Raw genomic sequence first — 15,209 nt, forward strand, 5'->3', positions numbered from 1 at the left:
GTACTCTTTGATTGTCTCAAACTCTTTAATCTTTTGCAGCTCAAATTCCCTTGTTAAATTTAGCACCTGCATGCCTCATATCCTTTCATCTTCTGCATGTTCTTCCTTCAAATAATCCAAACTTCTTTTGTTGTTTAGAGAGACATAATTCTCGTGAAAATGGTTGTGAAACAACATCAAGCAGACTTGCTATCGCCTTTGACTTCCAGGTTTTTCTTTCCGTGTGACTTCTGCTCTGAGCCATGGTTGGATTGTACTTGGCAGGGAAGGAACTTCATAATCCTCTTCCATAGCTTTCCAAAGATCTAAAGCTTCCTGGTATGTCTCCATTTTCACTGTCCAAAACCGGTAGTTTTCTTCATCGAAGACAGGAGGAGCAATTTTGAGAAAAAACTGGCTTCAACTTTTCATTTCATGGATCCCATGAGAAAGATAACTTCGACACCATATGAAAGGTTTTAAAGAAGAAGAGACGGAAGAAATTAAAAACTGCAGAGAAGAAAGAATACAAAAAAGCAGCAGACAAGGGAAAATTGATTCTCTTTATTTGATTAAATAGAATTAAATACCTGAAAAAACAAACTTAAATGCAAATTAATAGATGAAATTCACGCTATGATCTGCAATGTGTTGTTAACATACTAACAACTCCTAAAGACTAGCAAATTTATTTGCTGAAACAGATCTCTGAAACTAATATAATAAAAAGATCACGTCGACCTATAGCAGTACTGAAGCAATTTTTAACAATATCATCTCCTGTGGGGGTTATGCCATGATCTTAATTTGGGATCCCTCGAAGAGTGGCAACAAGCGATTCTGTAAATAATCAGCACTGTACTTAATGTGCTTGTCGCTTACGTGATCAGTATGTCGTTCAACAAATTTACGATATGCACGGATCACTTTGAGGGAAGTCGAATATCGTAAATCTTCACGAAGCTGGTCATCAGGGATAGAACATGCTGTCTGAGCCCTGCAGACCTCTTCAAAAGCAAGATAAAATCTCCGAAGCTTTTCCTCCACATGGGCTTTCGAGACAGCATACGAATTGGTATTCCCCTCGTCCTTCAATAAAGAAAGGACTGGACTCCAAGTAACTGTAGTGTAGTTCCTCACATGCTGTTGGAATTCCCAGTCGTGCTCTTGAATCCACTCCTCTCCTAGTATAAACTGAAGTTCTGAACACTTAACCTTTTGAGCCATGTAATGTATATTGTTCATCAAGAATATGTGCTCCAAAGAAGCATCTTTAAATAACTTGGCCTTGTTGTAGAGCTTGTATTCTAGAATACAACAAAATGCTCGCAAGTGGAGAGCCATCGTGGATAGCTTGCATGTACCTCCACTTATGTGCTCCTCTTTAGTAGATGGACTCATCGAGGAGCCATTACTGAGCCATTTTAGAATTGAATCATTCGACAAAAAGTGCCGAGCAATTGGGGAAAAATCACATGTGCCTCCACTTAAGTTCTCTTCTTCCACACCTGAACTCATGCAAGAGGGTGCTGGCATGGGGTGCTCTCCACAATGGTCACTGAGGAGAAAATCAAGTGTCTCGTGGTAGACTGTGAGAGCACTAATGTAATTCATTACATTTTTTGTGAGTGGGTGAATTCCTTCAGCTGCAAAAGGCTCTGTCATTGTGTATGTCATAATGGAATCCTCAAACTCATCAAGTGTTTTCCTTACTGAATCAGCCAATCCCCTTAGAACCATATCTCCGTCCACTATTACTTGAGAAATAACTTTGTCAGAGTACAAAGAATCTAAATATGGGAGAAGACCTGCCAGGACCTCGTACATGTCAAGTAAATGGAACAACTTTCCTGGATTTTCTGGACCAGTAACTTTGCCAAAATACGTCAATAGCTGAAGCACTAAAGGCTCAGTAAATGAATCCAAATTAACAGTTCCAAGTTCCCCGAAAATCTGTTCTGAGAGCCATTTATCACTAGCAAGATAGACACGCATAAACATATTCGTAGTCCGGACCCTTCTCTGGATCTTCGATTTTAAGCTTACCTGATCCAGTTTCAGCACATCTTCAGTTCTCAGTTTCTCCCTTTCAAGAATGCGGAGACATTCATCCAAAGCGCTCCTTTGAATGCTAATATATGCCAGAGAACATTCATTAGCATAACCAGAAATGGACATCGCATTCGCAATACGTCTGAGCTCAGGGATAACATCGTATTGAACCAAATTAGTGGTGAATTCCTCTGAATTTCTGTTAATGATTTTTCTTAGCTTCGAATCCCCAACCAGTTTATTGCCAAGAGAGATTTTTGAGACTGCATTGACGGCAATTGAAACAGCAGGCACATGTTTTGGCTCAAAGGGTTGTCTATTTTTAGAAAGCATGTGCTTGAACTCCTCCTGAAGCCTTCCCATTGAGATTTGAAGAAGATATCGAGCCCTCTGAAGCATCTCCTTTTTCCTGTCTTCAGTCACACACAAGATTTCCAGTTTTTTAGTCACCTGTCGGGCTTCGTCAGCGGCATTTAGATACTCATTAGCTTCATCAAGACCCGAGTCCCAGATCATAGGCCAATATCTTTCCCAACACATAAACTTCCCCTGAATAACATTTAGCCTTTCTTCAATCTTGTTTATTTCATCAACCTCTTTTTCGCTGATTGCTATTGCAGTGGTTAGTTGGGCATGAAGGTCTCCCAGAATCTCCTTCTCATCATCTGTAAGATTCTTTCTTGACCTTAATGCCATCATAATCTGTTTCGCCGCATCAATGATCACCATGTCACCGCCTCTCGTTTACGGGAACTTCAAGATCACCAGCAATCACTATCTCAATGTTCAATAATAAGAATACTGGACCCAGAAGCTTCAATTATACCACTGAGAACACCTTCCCGCCCGGCTGAATTAGCTTCTAGACTCAGACTCGCAGACTTTCATTCCGAAAACTGAGAACACTAAAAATCCAAACCAAAATATAAATGCTTTACTTGAGATATCATGAAAATACACGATGAAGGAATGCATTCGAAAAAGGCCGGCGAGTCGAGAACTGATTGAAGGAAAGAAAACCAATGTGATTGTATATTAAAAGTAATATCACTACAATTAATAGAAATATCAACCAGCTCCAAATTCATCAGACAACATTAAAAGCCAGTTCACTTGTATATACATATATATCTTCTTCATTTTTTACTCTTTCTGAGAGGATTCTATATATCCAGTCTTTAATTAGCAGCCATTAAACACGAAAGAACAAGTTCATAATAGTAGCTCGATAAACATGTGTAGCATATAAAAAATGGGGTTCCAAAGATTTTGTAAGAACAAAGTTTAAAACAAGCTAAAGACAATCAAATTAAGCAGAAAGATGGAAGGCCAAGAATAAATAGTGAACAGATTTTAGATTTTGCAGACCAAGAAACAAACAAACAAACACACACACACATATCCGAGTATTATCCTAAGATACAAAGATCAAACATAAACTGACCTTTGTTTCGGTTCTTTTAAGGCCTCTGCTGCAATTAGTCTTCTCAAGTTATGCAGAATTTAGATCTACCATGTCTCTCCTGCTCTTGTTGACTCTGGCCATTTTGGTCTACGAAGAGACAAAAATTTATTGGTCTACGAAGAGACAAAAATTTCCTAAAAGGAGGAAGGAAATTTCCACAGACAACGTGACACTCTTTACATGGAAACACAAGTGTTCGTCTTCTTCTTTTTTCTTTTTCTTTTATTTTTTGATTGAATGACTGGGATATCTTCTCTTCAACCGGATCGATGTTGGAGAATTAGTCTATTACAGTTGATTTTTCTTTGTTTTTCCCCCCCGTTTCTTTTGAATTGCAGGGAAGTTTTGACATCAACGACAAGGCCCCAAGGCCAGAGATCCTATCCATCCGAACACTAAGATAGTACCGGAAAGGGGCATAACAACACAAAATCACAAGTGTAATTCAAGCCCATCTACATCATTATAGGATAATTTAATATGAAATGGATGTTACGTATGAATTATGAAATGGTTTGGACTCACACAAAAAATCTCTAACCCAACAAATCCATCTAAATTATCTTAGCCATTTAATCATGGACACTCCTTTTTGTCTTGAGATTTTGTACTTTTTTTTTTATTAATAATAATCAACTCACACACACACATAACATTTAAAAATAAAAGCATATAATGTTTTTTATCTACATGACTTTTCTAAAAAACTACATTATATTTACACAACATTCATATTAAACTCTTTGTAATAGTTATTATAATAAAGTTATTGACTTTTCTTCGTACAGTTTAAATTTTTATACGAGATATTATAATAGTCATGGGGATCCAAGAGTGGAAATGAGAGGAATTAAGAATTATTAAGATAGCTATGAATAAAACTTGTCCTCTAGAAAAAAATAATGGCTAATAGAGTCAAACCCAAGCCACTGACATGGATTCATTAATCCTATCCTAAATAGTTCATACTACTAGTGAGTAATGCCGAAGAGATTTTTCGATTACTTATTGGAAACTAACAGAGATTGCAATTGACTGGTTGTAGTTCTGTGGCAAAGCCAACATGTTCATAATCAAAATACAAGCTTGTAATGTTTTTATAATTAGCATATCAAAATAAAAATTTGAAGGGAGAGAAGGAGGAACAAGGTAACATGGAAACAATAGACAAGAAAGTTTCATTCTTTCTATCATCACTTGTGGGGGTTGACAAATTATCCTAATTTTGAGCCTTCAAAGAAATGCAATAAGCGATTTTGTGCAATAAGCGATTTTTGTACTTAATGAGCTTACTACTTGTGTGATTAGCATGTAGTTCAACAAATTTCTTATATGCATGGATCACTTTGAGGGGAGCTGAATTGCGTAAATCTTCTCGAAGTTGAGTATAGGGATAGAGCATGTTGTTTGGGTCATTCAAACCTCTTCAAAAGCAAGATAAAAGCTTCGCAACCTTTCCCGGATATTGCAAATGGAAATTGAAAGAGTTATGAATTGAATATTTCATTTTGTTAATTTTACTATTGTCTATTACACTGTATATATAGACTAGTTAAAAACAGATTAAGCAACGGTTAATTAATAGAAATAATAGACTCCTATAACAGCTTCAACTAACTCTAACAGTTTTAACAAACTCTAACTCCTCCACTATTACTTGCTGAAGAAGTTAATTGAAGACTGCAGGATTGCCCGTTACTATTGCTGCTGGGGATTTGCATTGCTAATGTGGAGAAGCCAGAGAAAACAGAACTGCACTGCTAGCTTCATTGTGGACAATGAAGAAGATTGAATTGTATGCAACTCAATACTCCCCCTCAAGATAAAATGCAAAAAGAATCTAGGAGAATATATGTTGTGAAGACTCATCTTGGACAACAAAGGATAAAAGAGAGAGAAGCCAAGAGCCTTAGTAAATATATCAGCGAGCTGATGTTTGGAGGAAACATGAAAAGTTCACAAAATGCCTAACTGAAGCTTTTCTCGAACCACATGACAATCAATGTCAATGTGTTTGGTACGCTCATGATAGACAGGGTTAGCTGCAATGTGAAGAGCAGCTTTGCTATCATAATAAAGAAGAGTAGTTTGAGGAGAAACCTGTAGGTCTTGAAGAAGATTACGAAGCCACACAATCTCACAGCAAGTTGATGCCATGGCTCTGTACTCAGCCTCAGCAGAAGACCTGGAAACAATGGTCTGTTTCTTTGATTTCTAAGAGATTAAAGAGTTGTCAAGGAAGACACAGTACCCTGTAACTGATCTTCTGGTATCAACACAACCAGCCCAATCAGAATCACAGAATGCCTTCATTTGTAAACTAGAAATAACTGGAAAGAACAGCCCTTGAGCTGGAGATGCTGTCACGACCCGAATCCCGGATCCATGACCGGCACATAGGCAAGGTTCCCCTCCAAGGTTCCAAACCTATGCGAACCCAAACTTACATACAATCTTATCCTTCAAAACTCAATCAGAGTTGTTCAACGCAGCACTAATAACAAAACTAACTTCATAATATAATTAATTGTCTTAATACAAGAGTTAATATAATTTCATAGTTTTGGAGCACTAACTTGACATAAAAACAAAGATACAAATTTCAACCAAAAGCAGGTTCAGAAGGTTCAACAAAAGTAACCCGCTATCAAGCTATAAGCCTGAAAAGAATAAATAATGAGAGGGTGAGTTTAACAACTCAGTGAGTAGATAACATTCAATATACACAAACGAGGTAATATAGCAATGAGAAATATATATACAAGTATGGCTTTAGTTCTTATACGAAGGTTTATCAAATAGGCCATAACAAGAATATCATATGGTAGAACTCGTCAGAAAATCAAAATGCAATGAGCATGAGGCTCCGTACTGTTGGATGATCAGTCCACACAGGTTGGTGTCTCCCCCGACCAACTAGGGTTCAGATACGATGTGCACAAAGACTAACACTACCCTGTTAGCATGGGTATTCTGACTGACATACCATAGGTTCATAATCATAATCAAACAAACATATTCATATCTCAAAAGCTCAACTCATGACATCAATCAAATGAGGAGCATCAATTCAGAATTCACTTCAAAATACATACTGGTTCATATCAAGAATTCAGATTCAATAATTGATCATGCTTTATCATAACAAAGATAATAATCAATATATATTATCAAGAAGCATGATCCAATTCATATTAACAAATCAAATATTTATAGTATTTCTCATGCATATGGAAAATTATCCACTCACCTGACTCAAAAGCAAACAACACACACAAGCTGAAACCGAAGGAAATTCTACTGACGTCCTGCCGGTAGAATATCAGGATTATCTGAATACAAAGGAGACATATTAAAAAACGACTCGAAAGAACATTTAATCTATTTAATACACTTAACTAAGGGTGTGTTCCGTAACCCTATATATTTTTGAACTAACTAGTCAATTTTCTTAAAAACCCAAAATCTAACGGTTTTCCCGAAATCTAATCCATAATAAAAACAACTAATAAAATTGATAATAATTCACTAAGTAACCCTTAATTATTCATCAAACTAATCTGCAAAAGCTAATATTACAGCTAGGGACTAATCTGGAATTTTCCCATATTTTTAGGGCCAAATTGTAACTTTTATCAAATGGAGGACCAAACTGAAATTTGTCATAAATCCATGAATATACTGAAATTCTGACCTTAATTAATCCTCAATTCTGTCCAGGATGTATCATTATGCTTCAGGGATCATTCTGGAATTTTACTAAATTTTTAGGGTCAAATCGTACTTTTTGTTAAATTGGAGGACTAAATTGAAAGTTTGAAATTATCTTATCTATACAGTAATTCTGTCCATAATTCATATGTTATTCTGTTCAGAATCTCGGAATATGCTCCAGGGACCAATTTGTAATTTTCCAAAGTTCGGGGACTAAACTGTAATTTTCGGAAATTGAGGGACCAAATTGAATTTTCGTCATCTTCAACCTCCAGTCCAGATTTTAACAGAAACCCCACTGTTCTCCCCTGATTTCTAACTCAAATTTCACCATTTACACAATTCTATAACTCAAAATCATCATAATCTTCCATAATCAACTAAATCATCAATTAAACACAACAATCAACCTCCATCATTCAATTTAATTCATCAATTTAAACCAAAACACAAATTCTCAAAACCCTAACATTCATCAAAACTAAAATTAAAGCTTAATTAACATATTATACACAATAAACAACCTAAATCTTACCTTTTTCACTTATTTCCTCCAAATCTCTTCCTTTTTCCCTTATTTTCCCTTCTTTTCTCTTCTTCTTCTTTCTCCCTTCTCTCTCACGTTTCTGAATATTTCAGATCACACTTTCCCTTTTTTTTTTTTTTTTACTTCCTATTTATATTTATATCAATTTTTGTTCAATTACCATAATAACCCTTCAATCATTTATACCCTCTCTTTAAGCCTCCAAGGGCTTTGTTGTAATATCCTATCTTATAAATTTCAAAACATTACAATCTCCCCACCTTATAAAAGTTTCGTCCTCGAAACTTAATAGAAAAGATTGAATACTTACCGAGATTATCAAAAAGATGAGGATACTCCTCACGCATCTTATCCTCGAGCTCCCATGTCGCTTCCTCACGTGAATGGCCTTTCCATTTCACTTTCACTGAAGCTATGTCCTTTGACCTAAGCTTCCTCACTTGTCGGTCGACTATAGCTTCCGGTTGCACCTCATAAACCATATCATCCCTCAAGTCAATGGGATGAACCTCTAATACATGTGATGGATCTGACATATATTTCCTTAACATGGAAACATGAAATACCGGATGAATAGCAGACAAGTTTGGTGGTAATGCTAACCTATAAGCAACTACCCCAACTCTCTCCAGAATCTCATACGGTCCAATGAATCGAGGACTCAACTTGCCTTTCTTCCCAAACCTGAATACTCCTTTTGTAGGTGATACTTTTAAGAACACACAATCACCCACTGAAAACTCTAAGTCACGCCTTCTTCTATCCGCGTAACTTTTCTGTCTACTCTGAGCTGTTTGAAGCTTCTTTCTAATTACCTCAATCTTCTCTGAGGTAATCTGAATCAACTCCGGTCCCATTAGCCTCTTCTCACCAACCTCAAACCAACAAACCGGTGATCTACACTTCCGACCATACAAAGCCTCATAAGGTGCCATTTCTATGCTAGCCTGATAACTGTTGTTGTAAGCAAATTCCACTAATGGTAGGAACTTACTCCAACCAACTCCAAAATCCATAACACAAGCCCTTAACATATCCTCCAAGGTCTGAATAGTCCTCTCAGACTGACCATTTGTCTGAGGGTGAAAAGCTGTACTCAACTGCACCTTAGTACCCATAGCCTCTTGAAATTTCACCCAAAACCGCGATGTAAACTGTGGACCTCTATCAGACACTATCGAGATTGGCACTCCATGCAACTGTACAATCTCACTAATAAACAATTCCGCCAACTTTGCATATCCATAAGTAATCTTAACTGGCAGAAAATGGGCTGATTTTGTCAATCTGTCAACAATCACCCATATCGAATCATAACCCTCCTGACTTCTAGGCAATCCTGTCACAAAGTCCATTGTGATCCTCTCCCACTTCCATTCTGGAATCAACAATGGTTGCAACAATCCAGGAGGTTTCTGGTGTTCACCCTTTACCCTCTGACAGGTCAAACACCTAGAAACAAAATCTGCTACATCAGCCTTCATCCTATTCCACCAATAACACACCTTAAGATCTTTATACATCTTGGTGGAACCTGGATGCATTGTGTAAACTGTCTGATGTGCCTCTATCATCAATTCTCTCCTCAGATCATCAACATCAGGTACACAAAGCCTATCCCTATATCTCAACACATCATCATCACCAATCACAAAACCTACAGCCTTACCCTGCTCAACCTCATTTCTAATCCTGAGTAGTGAATCATCTTTCTTCTGAGCTGCTTTTATCTTATCAAACAAATCTGACTTAACCTGAAAATGAGCAATCATTGCTTCAGCTTCACTAAGATCAAATCTGACTCCTTCATCCACTAACTCATGCAACTCCCTAATTAGAGGTCTTCGTACTTCCTGAATATGAGCTAAGCTCCCTGATGATTTTTTACTCAAAGCATCGGCAACTACATTTGCCCTACCCGGGTGGTATTGTATAGTACAATCATAATCCTTCAGCAGTTCCATCCATCTTCTCTGCCTCAGGTTTAGATCCCTCTGCTAAAAGATGTATTTCAAACTCTTGTGATCTGTAAAGATCTCACAAGTTTCACCATACAAGTAGTGCCTCCAAATCTTCAAAGCAAAAATTACGGCCGCCATCTCTAAATCATGTGTAGGATAGTTCTGTTCATGCTTCTTCAGCTGTCGTGAAGCATAGGCAATAACCTTGCCATGCTGCATTAAAACACATCCTAACCCCACTCTCGAAGCATCACAATACACTGTGTAACCACCAGAACCTGATGGTACTGCTAGAATAGGCGCTGTAGTCAATCTCTCTTTCAACTCTAAGAAACTTTTCTCACAAGCTTCAGACCACTGAAACTTAACATTTTTCTGCGTTAACTTAGTCAATGGTGCAGAAATTCGAGAAAAGTTCTCCACAAACCTCCGATAGTAGCCAGCCAAACCTAAGAAACTTCTAATCTCTGTCGCTGAAGTAGGCCTAAGCCACTGCTTAACTGCCTCAATCTTTTGAGGATCAACCTCAATCCCATTCCTTGACACTACATGCCCAAGAAATGCTACACTCTCCAACCAAAACTCACTCTTTGAGAACTTGCCATACAACTGATGATCTCGCAGAGTTTGAAGCACCATTCTTAAATGCTGCTCATGCTCCTCTCTAGACCTCGAATACACCAAAATATCATCAATAAAAACTATCACAAATCGATCAATAAATTGGCCAAACACTCTATTCATCAAGTCCATAAAAGCTGCTGGTGCATTCGTCAACCCAAAAGACATCACTAAGAACTCATAATGACCATACCGAGTTCTAAAAGCTGTCTTTGAAATGTCTGCCTCCCTAATCCTCAACTGATGATACCCAGATCGAAGATCGATCTTAGAAAAGAATTGAGCTCCCTGTAACTGATCAAACAAATCATCTATACGAGGGAGTGGGTATCTATTTCGAACTGTCATCCGATTCAATTGCCTATAATCTATACACAACCTCAATGACCCATCTTTCTTCTTCACAAACAACACCGGAGCTCCCCAAGGGGACACACTTGGTCGGATAAACTTTTTATCCAACAAATCCTGCAGCTGCTCCTTTAACTCTCTCAATTCTGCTGGCGCCATTCTATATGGTGCCATTGATATTGGTTCAGTGCCCGGAACCAAATCAATACAAAACTCAATCTCCCTATACGGAGGCAATCCAGGTAAGTCATCAGGAAATACATCGATAAACTCTCTTACTATAGGGACTTCCTCTAACTGGGGAACTTCTTTCTCTACATCCACTATATATGCTAGGTAGCACTGTACCCCTTTTCGGGCCATTTTCCTCGAGATAGCCGACAACATAATTGATGGAGACCCAATCTTATCTCCTTGAAATACCAACCCAACTTCTTGATCTAGATCAAACATTATTTTCTTACCTCAACAATTTACCGAAGCCCTATGCTTAGCCAACCAATCCATTCCTAAAATCACATCAAAATCAACCATATCTAAGACATTTAAGTCTCCCATAAAGATCTTATCTCCAATCTCTATTTCACAATCCAGATACACATACTTTACTAATATTAACTCATCTAAGGGAGTGGAGATTGAAATGGGGGATTTTAACAAGGTTGGTTGTTTATCTAACCTCATGGAAAAATATGGGGACACAAACGAATGAGTTACTCTCGTATTAAATAATATTTTAGATTCAAAAGAGCAAACAATAAGAATATGTTGAGGTGCAGATGTACTGCCCCACCTCTTATACCTTACACACAATAGGGACATCATCTTTATTGTCATTTACTCTAAGAGTATCAATTGTTCGTCTATTCCTCGGCATTTCCTAAAATAAAAGAGAGATCACTTAGGTCATGCTAGAACAATAGCATGATAATTATCTCAGAATTATAGGAAAGCATATCTATCACAAGGAAGAAGACATACTTGATGAGAATTTAAAATTTCAAAAACAACAAACAAGACAATACGGATCCTAATGCTCCACTTATTATGAAATTAATTATATTATTGTTTCTTTAACCTAAAGCTCTGATACCAAGTTTGTCACGACCCGAATCCCGGATCCATGACCGGCACATAGGCAAGGTTCCCCTCCAAGGTTCCAAACCTATGCGAACCCAAACTTACATACAATCTTATCCTTCAAAACTCAATCAGAGTTGTTCAACGCAGCACTAATAACAAAACTAACTTCATAATATAATTAATTGTCTTAATACAAGAGTTAATATAATTTCATAGTTTTGGAGCACTAACTTGACATAAAAACAAAGATACAAATTTCAACCAAAAGCAGGTTCAGAAGGTTCAACAAAAGTAACCCGCTATCAAGCTATAAGCCTGAAAAGAATAAATAATGAGAGGGTGAGTTCAACAACTCAGTGAGTAGATAACATTCAATATACACAAACGAGGTAATATAGCAATGAGAAATATATATACAAGTATGGCTTTAGTTCTTATACGAAGGTTTATCAAATAGGCCATAACAAGAATATCATATGGTAGAACTCGTCAGAAAATCAAAATGCAATGAGCATGAGGCTCCGTACTGTTGGATGATCAGTCCACACAGGTTGGTGTCTCCCCCGACCAACTAGGGTTCAGATACGATGTGCACAAAGACTAACACTACCCTGTTAGCATGGGTATTCTGACTGACATACCATAGGTTCATAATCATAATCAAACAAACATATTCATATCTCAAAGCTCAACTCATGACATCAATCAAATGAGGAGCATCAATTCAGAATTCACTTCAAAATACATACTGGTTCATATCAAGAATTCAGATTCAATAATTGATCATGCTTTATCATAACAAAGATAATAATCAATATATATTATCAAGAAGCATGATCCAATTCATATTAACAAATCAAATATTTATAGTATTTCTCATGCATATGGAAAATTATCCACTCACCTGACTCAAAAGCAAACAACACACACAAGCTGAAACCGAAGGAAATTCTACTGACGTCCTGCCGGTAGAATATCAGGATTATCTGAATACAAAGGAGACATATTAAAAAACGACTCGAAAGAACATTTAATCTATTTAATACACTTAACTAAGGGTGTGTTCCGTAACCCTATATATTTTTGAACTAACTAGTCAATTTTCTTAAAAACCCAAAATCTAACGGTTTTCCCGAAATCTAATCCATAATAAAAACAACTAATAAAATTGATAATAATTCACTAAGTAACCCTTAATTATTCATCAAAACTAATCTGCAAAAGCTAATATTACAGCTAGGGACTAATCTGGAATTTTCCCATATTTTTAGGGCCAAATTGTAACTTTTATCAAATGGAGGACCAAACTGAAATTTGTCATAAATCCATGAATATACTGAAATTCTGACCTTAATTAATCCTCAATTCTGTCCAGGATGTATCATTATGCTTCAGGGATCATTCTGGAATTTTTACTAAATTTTTAGGGTCAAATCGTACTTTTTGTTAAATTGGAGGACTAAATTGAAAGTTTGAAATTATCTTATCTATACAGTAATTCTGTCCATAATTCATATGTTATTCTGTTCAGAATCTCGGAATATGCTCCAGGGACCAATTTGTAATTTTTCCAAAGTTCGGGGGACTAAACTGTAATTTTCGGAAATTGAGGGACCAAATTGAATTTTCGTCATCTTCAACCTCCAGTCCAGATTTTAACAGAAACCCCACTGTTCTCCCCTGATTTCTAACTCAAATTTCACCATTTACACAATTCTATAACTCAAAATCATCATAATCTTCCATAATCAACTAAATCATCAATTAAACACAACAATCAACCTCCATCATTCAATTTAATTCATCAATTTAAACCAAAACACAAATTCTCAAAACCCTAACATTCATCAAAACTAAAATTAAAGCTTAATTAACATATTATACACAATAAACAACCTAAATCTTACCTTTTTTCACTTATTTCCTCCAAATCTCTTCCTTTTTTCCCTTATTTTCCCTTCTTTTCTCTTCTTCTTCTTTCTCCCTTCTCTCTCACGTTTCTGAATATTTCAGATCACACTTTCCTTTTTTTTTTTTTTTTTTACTTCCTATTTATATTTATCAATTTTTGTTCAATTACCATAATACCCTTCAATCATTTATACCCTCTCTTTAAGCCTCCAAGGGCTTTGTTGTAATATCCTATCTTATAAATTTCAAAACATTACAGATGCCTTAATGTATCGCAGGACTTTAGTTGCTGGGACTTGAGGCTTGTCCATAAATTGACTTAAAACTTGCATTGCAAATGAAATGTCAGGTCTGCTGATAGTGGGATATAGTAACTGCCCAACAAGCCGTCTGTAGGCAGTAGGATTATCTAAGAATTGTCCAGAATCTTTAGATAATTTCACATCAGGTTCCATTGGAAATCGTACTGGTTTGGAAGCCAACATACCAGTATCTTCAAGGACTTCCAAAGCATATTTTCTTTGGCAGACAGAGATACCAAGCTCATTGCGAGCTACCTCTAAACCAAGGAAATATTTCAATTGGCTAAGGTCTTTTAGCTTAAATCTATCATTAAGCAGTTTGATAAATCCTAAAACCCGAGCCAAATTATTGCTTGCCACAATTATGTCATCAACATAAACTAGCAAGGCAATAAATGAACCCTCCAAAATTCATGTAAATAAAGTGTAATCCGCTTTGGATTGTATGAATCCAAACTCGAGCAGGGTAGAAGAAAATTGAGCAAACCATTGCCTTGACGCCTGCTTTAAGCCATAGATTGACTTGTGTAACTTGCATACCTTGGACTCCCCCTGTTTGGAAAATCTAGGAGGCAAAGACATGTAGACTTCTTCGTTTAATTGGCTATGAAGAAAGGCATTATTCACATCCAACTGATAAAGATCCACTTCTTGACTGCTGCTACTACTAAAAGAGTTCTTATAGTGGTGAGTTTAGCCACAGGAGAAAAAGTCTCATAGTAATCCAATCCCTCGCACTGATTGTATCCCTTAGCAACTAACCAAGCTTTATACCTTTCCAAAGTCCCATCAAAGTGTAACTTGACTTTGTAAACCCATTTACACCCAATAACATGCTTAAAAGCAGGAAGATCAACAATAGTCCATGTATCATTTTGTTCAAGTGCTTTGATCTCATTAGCCATGGCCTCACGCCATTCCTCATGTTTAACAGCTTGTATATAGGATGTGGGTTCAACAAGTGCAGAGACAGAAAGACTAAAGGATTTTTGAGTAGAGGAAAGATGATTATAGGAAAGAGCTGAAGAAAGAGGATAAGAAAGAGGATCTGAAGTGGAGGTTGCAATATGACAATGATAGTCATGCAGATATCCAGGTGTGTGTTTTACCCAAGAGGACTTTTTATCGGGCTGTGGTGTAATTTCTGCAGCAGATGGTATACATTGTTCTGTAGGGGGATTTATGTTGCTTGAGCTAGAAGGCGAAGTATTGATATGGCTTAA

At 36.8% G+C, this 15,209-nt stretch overlaps 1 protein-coding gene and 1 long non-coding RNA gene across 3 annotated transcripts; both read right to left on the reverse strand.

Annotated features, from left to right (window-relative positions):
- Positions 1-525: 525 nt before the first annotated feature.
- LOC118060380 (exocyst complex component EXO70E2) lies at positions 526-4,009 on the reverse strand. 2 transcript variants are annotated; one of them, XM_035073596.2, is made up of 2 exons: positions 3,476-4,009; positions 526-2,936 (listed from the first exon to the last, which is right to left on the reverse strand). In XM_035073596.2, exon 2 carries the CDS (start codon positions 2,758-2,760, stop codon positions 769-771), a length of 1,992 nt encoding a protein of 663 aa, XP_034929487.1. In that variant the 5' UTR covers positions 2,761-2,936; positions 3,476-4,009; the 3' UTR covers positions 526-768. The 2 variants fall into 2 exon arrangements, with proteins under 2 accessions (XP_034929487.1, XP_034929488.1); XM_035073597.2 differs by having other exon boundaries at positions 526-3,031.
- A 1,982-nt stretch (positions 4,010-5,991) lies between these two features.
- LOC140954905 (uncharacterized) lies at positions 5,992-7,885 on the reverse strand. The gene is made up of 3 exons (XR_012168531.1): positions 7,746-7,885; positions 6,747-6,828; positions 5,992-6,156 (listed from the first exon to the last, which is right to left on the reverse strand). It is a non-coding gene; the product is annotated as an uncharacterized lncRNA (long non-coding RNA).
- Between the last annotated feature and the right edge of the window lie 7,324 nt (positions 7,886-15,209).

The sequence above is a fragment of the Populus alba genome, chromosome 17 (genome assembly GCF_005239225.2).
Source record: "Populus alba chromosome 17, ASM523922v2, whole genome shotgun sequence".
NCBI classification, from domain to species: Eukaryota; Viridiplantae; Streptophyta; class Magnoliopsida; order Malpighiales; family Salicaceae; genus Populus; species Populus alba.